Consider the following 15,605-nt stretch of genomic DNA (forward strand, 5'->3'; position numbering starts at 1 on the left):
GACAGTTGGCACGGTGGAGCCTTCAAAATAGTGTTTGCAACTGAGATGAGTTGCAAGCTGAGAACTGCCACTGAGTTTCTTTTATTTGAGAACCAGGGCATCGTAGATATTCATAGGTGCTTACAGAATGTCTATTGAGACGTGACAGTGAAAAAGTAGACGGAAAGTCATTGCGCGAGGCGTCCACCATCATCACAACAAGGTCGCGCAAGCCTGCCTGTTCCCACGCATGCCAGCCGGCCGCACTCAGCTGTGAAGCCATCAGTGTGTTCGTCCACACAAAAATTCAAACGAACTTCTCCTTCTCCATGAGCACGCAACGCCTCACACAAGTCAGCGGATATGAGAGGAGCTCACAAAACTTTGTGGACAGCTATGCACTTACAGATTGTTGTGTGTTGCCCTGTTCTCTACCTTACACTAAAGCTGGACTTCAATTCTGTTTGTTATACACCACATATTTTATGGTATTGATTGCTTGAGCGCTGCTTAAGGTTGCTGCAGAGGGATGTATAAATATGACGAAGTTGTATTACTTTTTTGTTACCCAGAAGTATTTTATCTTTAATAAATTAACAGTTGAGTTAAATTGCTTAGTAACTTTATTGTCTGCTCATCTTCATAACCACTGATAGTACTGCATTATAGAAACACTCTGTAGAAGACCCAGAAGAGAGGTGGAACAAAAATTTCTTAGACAGTGCAGGAGAAAACTACATCTGACGATGATAACACCACCGAAAGTTGTGAATAGATAAAACGGCAGCGAATATATTCTTATAAAAGCCGAAAGAAAGCATCAAGGAAAGAAAGCTATTTGCGAAAGTTTCTACTTTGGGAAATCTTGCAGCGCTGGAGACCATCTGTTAATGAGCAGCACGCGAGGTTAAGAGCTAATACTTTTGGATTCACTGTGAGACGTAGTTGAATTTTCTAGTAGCTCATAGACAGATGGCAAGATTGTGCTGTTGTATGGCGTGTGCAAGAGACGAGGGTATCACAGATAGTTATGTGAAACGTAATCCTAAACACTATGATGCATGGGAGGTTCGAAATACGTGAGTGGAAGGAAACTTGTTGGGAGGACTAACAACTACACAAAACAGATAGCTGTGTTTCGAGATGGTGGTTTAATATATCCCGCAGCACTGTCGATTCTCGGTAACTAAGTGCAGAAGCTGAGTTTCCGATGATATCCAAATGACCACCCGTCATCAATAACTAATTTCACTGCGTATTCCAATGGAAGTCTGTTGCTGGCCAATTCATGCGTTAAATTTGCTTCATCACACCTTCAGTAAATTTGGCCCTTGAGACTGTAAATAAAATGTGCAATAAGTTTGTTCAGTACGAATTTCTTATAAGAATGTAACTGTAAGAGTAGCGTGTCAGTGGCATTGTGTTTTGCACTAGTAGTAGTTAACTGTAATAAAATTCAACCATGGAAACAATAATTTAATAACAAAGAAAGACAGCTGTAATTCATGTACATCACATCGCTGCAGGTAGAAAACTTCATCCTACCAAGTTTAAAGTGCTGCAGTCATACTAAATACACGTACTAAATAAATTCTGAATTAATAAACATCTAATTTGGTCATCCCAAGTTAACCTAAAGAGCCATAGATGCCAACCACCACAAAGTGGAATTAAATATTCAATACAAGTGTCACATGTAGAAAAGCTTTAAGATGACAGTGAAATTCTGAAATCAGTCTTGATACATTATATATATATATATATATATATATATAAAACTTACACGCATTCGTTAAGACATATCACTGAAATAGAAAACCTTTATAGTCCATTGTCCCAACAGCATTTCTTACATAATTTGCTCATTCGCTTATGTTGATGAAATGAATGTCTTCGTCATGCGTGAACAAGAAAATAGTACACAATACTTTAGGGATGCTCCAGTGTGTTTTTATTTCCAAACAAAAATCACAGTGAGAGTTCTGACAATCAGTTTTCAATGTTAAACAATTTAGATGATTTTCCAACAAATTGGTTCATGGTCATAAAATATGAATTTCTTAACAATTTTAATAAGATCAAAAGAATGATAAACACATGGCATTTTCGAGTAATAAAATATTTCTTTTCAGGACTTACTAATAATAAATACACACACACACATATTTACATACTTACATCTATTTGGTAGTAAAATAATGTCTTCACTGTTGCACACTACATTAGTTTAAAATATATTTCATTACTGTGACTGTATATAGAATTCATCTGTAACTTATATCTTCTTTAGGAAATATCATGCTTTTCTTGGGGTTGCAAAATATGTGGGCATATTTCTTTCATGAGTGCCAAGAGGGTTAAGGACTCTATGTTATGTAGAGTGCTCATAGTTCTGATATTAATTTGGTATAAAATTACTGATTTCTAATTAAAAATAAGCACGTAACTCTTGATAACTATTTGAGAGTTAATCACAACAAGAATGCCGAAAATTCACCCTGGTGGCTCCAAGTGCCTCAATAAACTACACAAAAATTCCCAATAACGTTTTAAAATGTTTCATGATTTAATAGTTATGTATATTTGCAAAATATTTAATAATGATATTACAGTTTTGTTTACAGTCGTTTCTTCATTTGGGTTACAAAACAGTTTTTACAAAAATATATATAAATTGTAGTATACCAACTTACACACAGTCTGCAACTACTTACTCCCTCAAATCATGCAAGCCCAAAAATGTAATCACCGAAAGAGTTCACTTCCTTTGCGAATGGATAGTCTTGTACTGGTTATATGACAGTGATATCATTCATACAAAGATAAATTTATGCTCAACGAACAACAAGTAATAAAACTTCACCTCCTGCTCTACGCTTTCAGTACACATTTCATGAAGAAAATACTTGAAAATTCATCATTTTCTGATTTGTTATAAACATGTCTGTTCAAGGTAAACTACGTACTCTCTCCGCGCTCGTTCATGTTTCTTCACAATCAAATCCATAAACGTTGTTATTGTTCTTGACTTCCAACACCTCAGCACTGTTCCATTACTCTGGTAACTACAATTCTTCCTGTATGTCTTTTATATTGCTAGTTAGGTTAGTGTTTCATACTGCCACAAAATTTCTCCTAAACCAGTACCAGTAAGGAACACTGCCAACGGCTGATTCGAGTTTAACTGCCAAAGAATGAACAGTTTTCAGGACAGTAGCTTAAGTGTGAAACTGATGATGGAAATCATTATATCAAATGTAACCATCATTTTTCTCATTCCAAACATCGGTATGATCTGAAACTCCATCAGAGAAAAAGAGCCTAAAATCTATCCACAATTACTATTACGAAAAGAATTGCAACATTGAACAATAAAGTTTCATTATCCAGGCAATGCACGTTGTTGTTTGGTAGACTGGCTTTAAACTGCTACTTATGAAAGACCAATTGCCGTTTGAGGCCAACTGATGCCAGGTGCTACCATGAACAGTTTGACAGCCGGGAACTATTAAAAATGCTATTGTAAAATCCAAGAGGTTCTGCTTACCACAGAAACTGTATGCTTGTCGATAAAATTAGCGATTGTGGTTACAGATACCACAAAAACTGTATGCTTGTCTAGAAAATTAGCATGTTGGTTACGGATATCGAATAACAGTACTGAAAAACTGAAATCCAATCAATGTTTTATATTGATATAGAACAGAAACCTTTTTTGTCCCATCAAAAGGGTTCAGTCCAAAGCCTACCTAGGTCATAAAATTTAAAAACTCAATATTAATTAAGAGCAATTGCACTTATGTTAAAATAGAAAAAATACACTGATATTAAGCAAATAGGTGAAATATGAAAACCCATTAATACTGTATCCTGTAGCAAATATATGTTATTAATAATTAATTACACGATATGTGTGTTAGCTGATTGAATGTGGCAAGCTGACACTATATGAAAGTTAGGCGATCCAGTCGAACAGCTGTTTCTCAGCAGCAGTGTTATAATAAACGATTCACACTTTTTCATGGCACAGGCTGACTTGAATTACATCTCTTCGAAGATCTGTTCAGGTTCACCCATGATACTGTGGAGCTTGCTTCCTTTGGTAAATGGATATAGATAAGAGCTTCAGATAGTCGTTATTTCAGCATTGTAACTGACATTTTACTTTGATGCGATACCAAACAAAAGTGTACAATCGACTAAATGTGTCTCCTATCAGTTCATATCCAGCTGCTGTTGTTAACGCAAATGCTCTCCGCTACGCATTTGAGCTGCTGGTCCCGCAGAGGTGTGAAAGTATTTTCCAAGTTAGATAGTGATTTAATGGACCCAAAGAGGAGTTGAACCATTAAAATGCCTGTGAGAGGCCAGTGTAATTAGAACTCTCTTTAGATATAGTTACTATAGTTACTATATTTCCTGTAGTGATGTCATGAGCTTTGGAGAGCCCATAGATGTTTCTCTAACATACTACAATTAGTCAGTTCGTGCAGCAGAGACTCATCTCCAAATAAAAAACACCCAGAATGGAACAGCCATCACCGATATTTGTTGGTGCACTCGTCAAAAAGTTTGATTAATTTGTAGTAGAATTGTATCAATACTGATAGAAGTACATCTAAGTGCTATTCAAATGAATCAGCTAGTATACAGAGTAGATTTTAACTAAAAAAGTGGCTATGTTGCAAACATTTCAGTTTGTTTGGTCCAACACTGCATTGCTGCACAGAAACGAAACATCTACCTTACCTTGGAAAAATTTTCTGAGATTCAGAATTAACATCAACAAAGTAGCTTATGGTACAGACGCGTTTCAGGCATCAGACACACATCACCTCCATCGCAGAATAGCTTCTGCTGTCGTATTTCTTCTCTGATACGTCATTATCCGTTGCTTCTGTGGTTGGTGAGTTTTAATATGTCATTTTGAAACGGACTAAGTATTGTATATACCTATTCAAACAGTCTGCATATACCGCTTTTCAGTGGTTTTGTTGTAAGCATCATCAGTCTGGTACTTGATCGAATATTCACGCGATATACGACGCAGAACCGCTATGGTGTTAGCACTTCACTGGGGAAAGCAGCTGCATTCCACGGGTATGAGTGGTGACGACCACTTCATTCACTCGTTTCACTTCACCGGACGTAGCGCCAGTTACCAGATACGCAGTGTGTGTGTGGCATGGCACCTAGTCCACGATCTTCGTGAGAGGCACATTGTTTATGGGCACAGAACACTGACCACTGTGCGTGGCGACCGCGCCAGGATGCACTGTTGGCGCGGCCGCCTAGCAGCGCGTCTCCAGGACGTCGCTGAAGCGCACCGCTCAGGCGGTGCCGTTGCGCATGCCGGCCGCTGCGGCTGCGGCGGCGGCTTCCTTACTGATGGTCGCGACCGAGGCGAGCGGCTTCTCTGCGGCGACCAGGGCGCACTTGACGTCGCCGTTGGTGTGCAGCGCCGCCGGGTTCTCGAAGACGTCGTCGACGTCGGTGATGCCGGCGGCCGCCGCTGCCGCCGCGCGCCGCTCCTCGCGCGTGTAGTAGTGGGCCGCGTGGTGACGTGTGTACGCCAGGCCCGCCAGCAGCACCGCTCCTGCGACAGCCCAGAAAGAGGGGAAAATAAGTGTTTAACGTCCAGACGACGACGTGGAGCGGTCGAGCTCTGTAGGAGGAATGCCAGGGACTTACATGTAATTCAAATAATCCGTACATATTATAATAAAGTATGTAAGATTGCACCTATGTAAATATCTACGTATATCTGAATCAATCACATCACCACCTAAATCACTGGACCGATTCAAACACACTTGGTGCAGTTATTACTTATTGTCTGGAAAGAATCGCTGCGGAAGTAGGAACCCCTATACCTATCAAAGCGACAGCGATCGAAAAGCGGTGTAGCTGACGATGCGCGATGACCTATATTTTATTCAATCAGTATGTGAGACGTGAGCACTTAGTTACATGCAGAAACCCTTACACATAATTTCAAACGTTTAAAAAACTTTTTATCGTTGACACCTTCCCCAAACTAATAAAAGAAAAAAATCTTATGACTAACTACTTTTTCGCTGTTTATGTAGCAAAACTGCCGCATTAAGCAGGAGGTTTTAATTTACTACTTGTTTACTAGTAATTGTATCCACAATATATTTCACAGACAGCATCGACATATATCGCTGGGTCTACATCCAAAATGTGTCACTGTATAATTCATGGTTCAGGTGATATGAGGTCATAAACATTCACCGCACGAATGGTGACATTGGTAGAGATACAGGTGAAGTACGTGTATATAGTACGTTAGGTATATGTAAAATGTATGGGACACGTACGCATGTGGGCAAAGTCATTGCTAAAATGGTCCTGCTAGAAGCCTGGATCGATTTAAGCAAATTTGGTACACATATTACTTACTATCTCACCGTCGCCGTAAGAACCAGAACTTTCTGTTGAGGAGGCAATGACAATTTGGAGAAATAAAGGCGGAGGTGGAAGTGGACAGACAGAGAAGGGGGAGGAGGAGATCAGCACAGATAGGAAGGAGGACGATATGGAGAGAAAGAGGGGGAGGGGGATATGAACAGGGAAAGACAGAGAGGGGGGAGATGGGGAGATTGGTAGGGAAAGAGGAGCAGGTGGATGGAGACAAGAATAGGAAGAGGCGGAAAGTGAGGAATGTGAGGAAGAGTTGTAAGAGAGAGGAGCAAAACTTAAAGGCCAGAAAGAGAAGGAGATGGGCAGACAGAGGGGAGAGGAGGACATGGACAGAGAAAGGAAAGAAGAGGAGATGGACAGAGAGAGGTGGGAAGGGGAGATGGACAGAGAGATAAGGAAGAGGAGGAGATGGACAGAGAAAGGAAAGAGGAGGAGATGGACAGAGAGAGGAGGGAAGGGGAGATGGACAGAGAGATGGAGAGGAGGGAATGGACAGAGAAAGGAAAGAAGAGGAGATCGACAGAGAAAGGAGGGAGGAGGAGATGAACATCCGATAGGGAAGGAGGAGATGGACAGCAATACAGGACGCAGGAGATAGCATTATGGTGAGATGGAGAGAAAGAGGGGGAGGGGATATGAACAGGGGAGGAGATGGACAGAGAGGGGGAGAGATGAGGAGATTGGTAGGGAAAGAGGAGCAGATGGATGGAGACAAGAATAGGAAGAGGTGGGAAGAGAGGGACGTGAGGAAGAGTTGAAAGTGAGAGGAGCAAGAGTTAAAGGACAGAGAAAGAGAAGGAGATGGGCAGACACAGGGGAGAGGAGGGAATGGACAGAGAAAGGAAAGAAGAGGAGATCGACAGAGAAAGGAGGAGGGAGGAGGATATGAACATCCGAAGGGGGAAGGAGGAGATGGACACCAATACAGGGAGCAGGAGATGACTTTGTGGTGAGGAGCAGATACACAAAGGTAGTGAAGAGGAGGAAATAGAGGGTGAAGGAGACGATGGAAAGAGGGAGAAGGAGCTGATGGACAGAGAAGGGAAGAGTAGATGAGTAAAGGGGCGGAGGAGGAGATGGACAGAGAGGGAAATAGGAGCAGACGGTCATGGAGTGGAGGGTGGCGGTGATGGACCGAGAGAGGAAGTGGAGAAGATGAACAGAGAGGTGTGGAAAGAGGAGATGCTCAGAGAGACAGTATGGACTAATACATACCCAGAGACTCAGCTTTTTACAGCGAAATTGGACATTATCAAATTGGAGCAGTCTACACATTTTTGAAAATACTTTTTTACTCCACTTTTAATAGTCACCATCTTAAGTAAAATGTACAGAATGAATAACACAGAACTTTGCTGTTAAACATTACAACTCAAGAATGTGAAAGATAAAGAGAAAAATAAAAATATACACAGTACATTCTTACAAATGAAACCTATCGAACAGTCACCTAGTAGCCATCCTTGTCACATGACATCAGCTGCCGTGGCTACTCATCCATCGTTCCTTTAAAATGCAACAGCTGGTCTTCACCAGCTTGAGCATATTAAATAAACACTTGCAGAAAGTAGAATTGAGTAACAAACCTGTGTTTAGTAAACTACGATGTAATGATTACTTGTCATGTTTCTAAACATACTCAGCCGTAGTAAAAAAAGTAAAATCTATTAGCTTCACAGCGCGGTCCATTAGTCGCATAAAACGAAATCTACATATCTGTTCACTTTCGTAATAAGGTTTCAAGCAAAATTACAAAAATCAGAGGAACGAAACATAAGTAAAAAACCCACGACTATTACAGACACGCTTATTCTACGTTTTACGGTCCTTTCATGGCAAAATAAATGTATCTTTTATTTTAACATTCACACTTTTACATATACTAAGTTTCCCTGGTTTCTGTAACTCTATACCTACCCTAATTACAGTAGTTAACAAAATCATTAAGTTATTTTACCCAACCAATGGACCCCGTAGTGCCAGTAACCATTTGCCTTAGTTTCTTAAAATACCCTAAACTTCCGTTTAATATACTTCTAGATACAAAAAATAGCGTCCTATTTAAGCCAAAAATGCTCACACGACTGCTACACAAACATGGATTCTTTGTTTCTCTTGAGCACGAAAGGCAGTTGACATCAAATGACCGAGATAGGCACTAAGCGACCGTCTCACGTGTTACTTTTATAATAAGGAGATGCAGGATATATTTTTAATATTTCTCTTTAAGTTTAACCCTTCAGTTTCCGGCATTTAATAGTAATTCTGACTTTCGTCTCTTCTGCGTTTTTTAAATTCTGACGATGACTCATAAGAGACAGAAATGGGAAAGTGTAGTAAGTAAATCCAGTCTGATAGAAGCAATAACAATGTCAGTTTATTATGTTAAGATCACGTAATTACTAAAAACCTTCAATTTACCAGTATCAACATATTAATGCCATCTACAGATGTGTGATAATAATCCAACAACAGTTTCCATATGACGTATATGCGCAAGCCACATCATGAAAAGGTATAAGACATGTCAAAGAAATGTGCATCGTGCCGTCACATCGAAAAAGGGACTTTTTCCGCGATCATCAGTATATTTGATGACTAGCTTCTGTACGCTATGTCATCAGAAGTATCCGGTCATCTCTATGTAATACCGATTTGGCTACTAGATGTCAAGTGAGGCGGACCTGCGTCTATAAGAGGAGGAAGGGGGTATTATGCTGTCGGTGGAAGAGCAGTACCACCAGATAGGGTCGGCCAAGAGAGCTCGGTGATTTCCAGTGTGGACTAGTCACTGGAGGTCATCTGAGTGACAGATCCATCAGGGGCGTCTCAAGGCTTCTAACGCGGCGCCGTCGACTGTTGGTGACGTGAATCTGGACTCGGACTTTGAAGGAACATCCACGTCGTGCATTTCAAACGGGTGGTTGCAAGAAGTCCCATGAAATCAGAGGAAGGCATCAGTCGGGGGTTCCAAAGAGCTATCAGCTGTCGTTCTAATACGATGACTGCATTTAAGGACTTAGAAACAATCATCGGTCGACCAGCTCCTCTTGCGCCACACTTGTCTGTAGTCAATGGTGAGCAACATTTGAGATAGTTTTTGAAACGTATAACCGCCATTTGAGTATACAAGTTTTCATTCCACATTGCCAATTGTTAACAGCATTTAAAGCCTTTAGACTAGCACAGAACATAAATGGAAACATATATCTTCGGTTATACACAAAAATTTTGTCAAAAGTAAGAGTGAGAATATTAGTGTAATAGGCTAATTTCCAGTAAATTAGCCTATTACACAAATGTTCTCACATTCCTTCTTACAAAATTTGTTTATGTAAGCGAAGATACATGTTTTCACGATGACGTATGTTCTACGTACAATGACTTTTAATACCTGCAGCAGTTGATAATGGCCTAAGGTCGAAATGTACACTACTGGCCATTAAAATTGCTACACCACGAAGATGACGTGCTACAGAAGCGAAATATAATCGACAGGAAGAAGATGCTGTGATATGCAAATGATTAGCTTTTCAGAGCATCCACACAGGGTTGGCACTGGTGGCGACATCTACAACGTGCTGACTTGAGGAAAGTTTCCAACCGATTTCTCATACACAAACAGCAGTTGACAGGCGTTGGCTGGTGAAACGTTATTGTGATGCCTCATGTAAGGTGTAGAAATGCGTACCATCACGTTTCCGACTTTGATAAAGGTCGGATTGTAGACTACTGCGATTGATGTTTATCGTATCGCGACATTGCTGCTGGCGTTGGTCGAGTTCCAATGACTGGTATCAGCATATGGAATCGGTGGGTTCAGGAGGGTAATACGAAACGCCGTGCTGGATCCCAACGGCCTCGTATCACCAGCAGTCGAGATGACAGGCATCTTATCCGCATGGCTGTAAAGGATCGTGCAGCCACGTCTCGATTCCTGAGTCAACCAGTGGGGACGTTTACAAGACAACCATCTGCACGAACAGTTCGACGACGTTTGCAGCAGCATGGACTATCAGCTCGGAGACCATCGCTGCGGTTACCCTTGACGCTGCATCACAGACGGGATCGCCTGCGATGGTGTACTCAGTGACGAATGTGGGTGCACGAATGGCAAAACGTCATTTTTTCGGATGAATCCAAGGTCTGTTTACAGCATCATGATGGTCGCATCCGTGTTTGGCGACATTGCGGTGATCTCACATTGGAAGCGTGTATTCGTCATCGCCATACTGGCGTATCGACCGGGGTAAGGGTATGGGGTGGCATTGGTTATACGTCTCGGTCACCTCTTGTTCACATTGACGGCACTTTCAACAGTGGACGTTACATTTCAGATGTGTTACGACCCGTGGCTCTAGCCTCAATTCGTTCCCTGCGAAATCCTACATTTCAGCAGGATAATGCATGACCGGATGTTGCATGGCCTGTACGGGCTTTTCTGGATACAGAAAATGTTCGACTGCTGCCCTGGCCAGCACATTCCCCACATCTCTCTCCAATTGAAAACGTCTGGTCAATGGTGGGCGAGTAACTGGCTCGTCACAATACGCCAGCCACTACTCTTGATGAACTGTGGTACCGTGTGAAAGCTGCATAGGCAGCTGTACATGTACACGCCATTCAAGCTCTGTTTTTCTCAATGTCCAGGCGTATCAAGGCCGTTATTTCGGGCAGAGGTGGTTGTCTGAGTATTGATTTTTCAGGATCTATGCACGCAAATTGCGTGAAAATGTAATCATATGTCAGTTCTAGTATAATACATTTGTCCAATGAATACCCGTTTATCATCTGCATTTCTTCTCGGTATAGCAATTTTAATGGCCAGTTGTGTAGATTGTGGAACAAAACTTGTTTTACAGTCAAGTGGCGGTTATACGTTTCAAAATGTTTTACATGACTGCGGCTCCACACAAAAGTAAAATCATTACTTCAGATGGTGTAAAGAGTGGCGCCTCTGGGCAGCGGATGACTGGAAACTAGTCATTCGGAGTGGAATGCGAGCAACGAAGTTGTACAGAGTGGCAGTGTGTTGGAAGGGGTAGCGTTTAGCTAATGCCTGGAGAATGTTACCTGCCATCGTGTACTGTCAGTGATGTAAAGAGAAAGTGGTGTTCCGATACAGGGGTTTCTAACAGTTAGGGTGTGGTCCCCTACTGCGCTTAATAAACCTCTGAATGCGGAAGGAAATTAACACATTTATGACATTATGTAATGTGTAATATAGAGGAACGTTTCAGAGACGATAATTATTTATATCAGCGTGACAATGTATCCTGTGATAAAAGAGCATTTGTTAAGCGCTGTTTTCACGACGCTAAAGGTCTAAGGCGCTGCAGTTATGGACTGTGCGGCTGGTCCCGCCGGCGGAGGTTCGAGTCCTCCCTCGAGCATGGGTGTGTGTGTGTTTGTCCTTAGGATAATTTAGGTTAAGTAGTGTGTAAGCTTAGGGACTGATGACCTTAGCAGTTAAGTCCCATAAGATTTCACACACATTTGAACATTTTCTGAACAGGACGCTAAAATCTTCTCGGATTACAAGCCACGTCATTCGAAATAAAACAGTCAATCCTTCGATGGCAGTCTTCGCCACCACTGTCAGAAGTAAAAGACCCCTAACTGCTACGCCTGGCACTCTTTACCGCTTATCTGGGCACGACTGCCGCACCTGACACCAGTCATACAAGGCCGAAGGGGCGCATACCTGGAAGAGGATTTCTGCAGCTAGCAGCAGCTCTTGTCCGCCGCGGGACCAGTTACGGAATTACGCTCGGAACTCCCGGTCTCACCTCGCTACAAGTGTCTAGCATTCGTCTTTGTTTTCTATCCATATCCAAAGCCCTGTAAAAACTGGCAGTAGTCGACCTCGGGGAAGATCAGTTTGGATTCCGTAGAAATATTGGAACACGTGAGGCAATACTGACCCTACGACTTATCTCAGAAGAAGGATTAAGGAAAGGCAAACCTACTTTTCTAGCATTTGTAGATTTACAGAAAGCTTTTGACAATGTTGACTGGAATATTCTCTTTCAAATTCTGAAGGTGGCTGGGGTAAATTACAGGGAGCGTAAGGCTATTTACAACCAGATCGCAGTTATAAGAGTCGAGGGTCATGAAGGGGAAGCAGTTGTTGGGAAGGGAGTGAGACAGGGTTGTAGCCTCTGCCCGATGTTATTCAATCTGTATATTGAGCAAGCAGTGAAGGAAACAAAAGAAAAATTCGGAGTAGGTATTAAAATCCATGGAGAAGAAATAAAAACCTTGAGGTTCGCCGATGACATTGTAATTCTGTCAGAGACAGCAATGGACTTGGAAGGGCAGTTGAACGGAATGGATAGCGTCTTGAAAGGAGGATTTAAGATGAACATGAACAGAAGCAAATCGAGGATAATGGACGAATTAACTCGGGTGATGCTGAGAGAGTTAGATTAGGAAATGAGACACTTAAAGTAGTAAAGGAGATCTGCTATTTGGGGAGCAAAATAACTGATGATGGTCGAAGTAGAGAGGGTATAAAATGTAGACTGGCAATGGCAAGGAAAGCGTTTCTGAAGAAGAGAAATTTGTTAACTTCGAGTATTGATTTAAGTGTCAGGAAGTCGTTTCTGAAAGTATTTGTATGGAGTGTAGCCATGTATGGAACTCAAACGTGGACGATAAAAAGTTTAGACAAGAAGAGAATAGAAGCTTTCGAAATGTGGTGCTACAGAAGAATGTTGAAGATTAGGTGGGTAGATCACATAACTAATGATGAGGTATTGAGTAGAATTGGGGAGAAGAGGAGTTTGCGGCACAACTTGACTAGAAAAAGAGATCGGTTGGTAGGACATGTTCTGAGGCATCAAGGGATCACCAATTCAGTACTGGAGGGCAGCGTGGAGGGTAAAAATCGTAGAGGGAGACCAAGAGATGAATACACTGAACAGATACAGAAGGACGTAGGTTGCAGTAGGTACTGGGAGATGAAGAAGCTTGCACAGGATAGAGTAGCATGGAGAGCTGCATCAAACCAGTCTCAGGACTGAAGACCACAACATGCAAAGCCGTCTCCCACTTAGTGTGTACCCCTGATAAAGAAAGATATTTATATATATCTTTGGTTTCAGTGGGGACCAGTAAGTGAGGGTGGTGACTTACCCGTGAGTAGCAGCAGCAGCACGGCGCCGCCGACGGCGATGAAGCCGAGCCGCGACTCGTCGCCGAGCAGCACGCCGGCGGAGCCCGCGCCGGTCACGTCGGGGACGCCGCCGCCGTCGTAGTCGGCGTCGGCGGCGCAGGGCGGCAGCGCGTGGAGGCGCGCCACCTCGGGCAGGCGGCGGCCGCGCAGGGCGGCGGGGGCGGCGCACTGTCCCGCTCCCTCCGCCGCCAGCGGGCCGTCGGCCGGCGCCTGCAGGCGCAGCAGCGCGGGCGCGTGGCACGCGTCGCACACCCAGGGGTTGCCGTGGGCGCGCAGCCGGCGCAGCTGCAGCAGCCGCGCCACCGCGCCCTCGTGCACGCCCCGCAGCAGGTTGTGCGACACGTCCAGCTCCAGCAGCGCCGCGGGCAGCGGCGCCGGCGCCGGCAGCTGCGTCAGCCGGTTGCCCGAGGCGTTCAGGCGCCGCAGCTGCGCCAGCGCGCCCACCACCGCGGGCACCGACTGCAGCTGCAGGTGCGCGATCGACAGGTTCTGCAGGTTCGGCAGCTCCTGCAACCACCGGTACGCGCGGTGCTTTTAACCAATATTAACACACTAACAGTTTACATACATGTACAAAATCTGTACCTATAATAAAAGGTGAAACATCCCCTTGAAAAAATTAATGAATTACTGTGCTGATAAATCTCTTACGTTATTTGATTTTCGCCGGACGGAGTAGCCGAGCGGTTCTAGGCGCTACAGTCTGGAGCCGCGCCACCGCTACTGTCGCAGGTTCGAATTCTGCCTCTGGCATGGATGAGTGTGATGCCCTTAGGTTAGTTAGGTTTAAGTAGTTCTAAGTTCTAGGGGACTGATGACCTCAGCAGTTAAGTCCCATAGTGCTCAGACCCATTTGAACCATATTTGATTTTCAAACAGCTGAGCAGAACTGAACGTACTCAGACATTTCTCTCTTTATTTATTCTGATCATCCCTAAACTGACACACAATATTTTTCAGCGCAACGCAATCTGATTTTCAATAATCCTTAAGTCGCCGTGACTAACAATAACCTACACCTTTTATCAATCACTTTCCTCACAGAAATCTTCGTTACTCGAACTACTGGAATACAGCGAGCGCCAATACCGCGAGCTAAATAAAAGATACTAACTACTGAAGGCACTAACTACTGATAGGCATACTTAGCAAATGAAAGATTTTGATAGAGAACAAACAATGTATTTACCTTAATAATATTCAAAACTCATCATGTATACACAGGGTGTTACAAAAAGGTACGGCCAAACTTTCAGGAAACATTCCCCACACACAAAGAAAGTAAATATGTTTTGGCCATCTGTCCGGAAACGCTTCTTTCCATGTTACAGCTCATTTTATTACTTCTCTTCAAATCACATTAATCATGGAATGGAAACACACAGCAACAGAACGTACCAGTGTGACTTCAAACACTTTGTTACAGGAAATCTTCAAAATGTCCTCCGTTATCGTGGATACATGCATCGACCCTCCGTCGCATGGAATTCCTGATGCGTTGATGCAGCCCTGGAGAATGGCGTATTGTATCTCAGCCGTCCACAATACGAGTACGAGGAATCTCTACATTTGGTACCGGGGTTGCGTAGACAAGAGCTTTCAAATGCCCCCATAAATGAAAGTCAAGAGGGTTGAGGTCAGGAGAGCGTGGAGGCCATGGAATTGGTCCGCCTCTACCAATCCATCGGTCACCGAATCTGTTGTTGAGAAGCGTACGATCACTTCGACTGAAATGTGCAGGAGCTCTATCGTGCATGAACCACATGTTGTGTCGTACTTGTAAAGGCACATGTTCTAGCAGTACAGGTAGAGTATCTCGTATGAAATCATGATAACGTGCTCCATTGAGAGTAGGTGGAAGAACATACTGACGAAACTAAAATGAGCTCTAACATGGAAATTAAGCATTTCCGGACACATGTCCACATAACATCTTTTCTTTATTTGTGTGTGAGGAATGTTTCCTGAAAGTTTCGCCGTACCTTTTTGTAACACCCTATATATA

General features: G+C 43.1%; 1 protein-coding gene across 1 annotated transcript in view; it reads right to left on the reverse strand.

Moving 5' to 3' along the window:
• Nucleotides 1–1,907: 1,907 nt before the first annotated feature.
• Nucleotides 1,908–15,605, reverse strand: part of LOC126456301 (leucine-rich repeat-containing protein 15-like) — a gene marked incomplete at its 5' end in the record, with an annotated part of 93,280 nt that continues 79,582 nt past the window's right edge. The window contains 2 exons of the mRNA XM_050092052.1: nucleotides 1,908–5,575; nucleotides 13,561–14,107. Coding sequence (XP_049948009.1) covers nucleotides 5,310–5,575; nucleotides 13,561–14,107 — 813 coding nt within the window. The remainder of the gene's footprint in view (nucleotides 5,576–13,560; nucleotides 14,108–15,605) is intronic.

Source organism: Schistocerca serialis, chromosome 2, assembly GCF_023864345.2.
Source record: "Schistocerca serialis cubense isolate TAMUIC-IGC-003099 chromosome 2, iqSchSeri2.2, whole genome shotgun sequence".
NCBI classification, from domain to species: Eukaryota; Metazoa; Arthropoda; class Insecta; order Orthoptera; family Acrididae; genus Schistocerca; species Schistocerca serialis.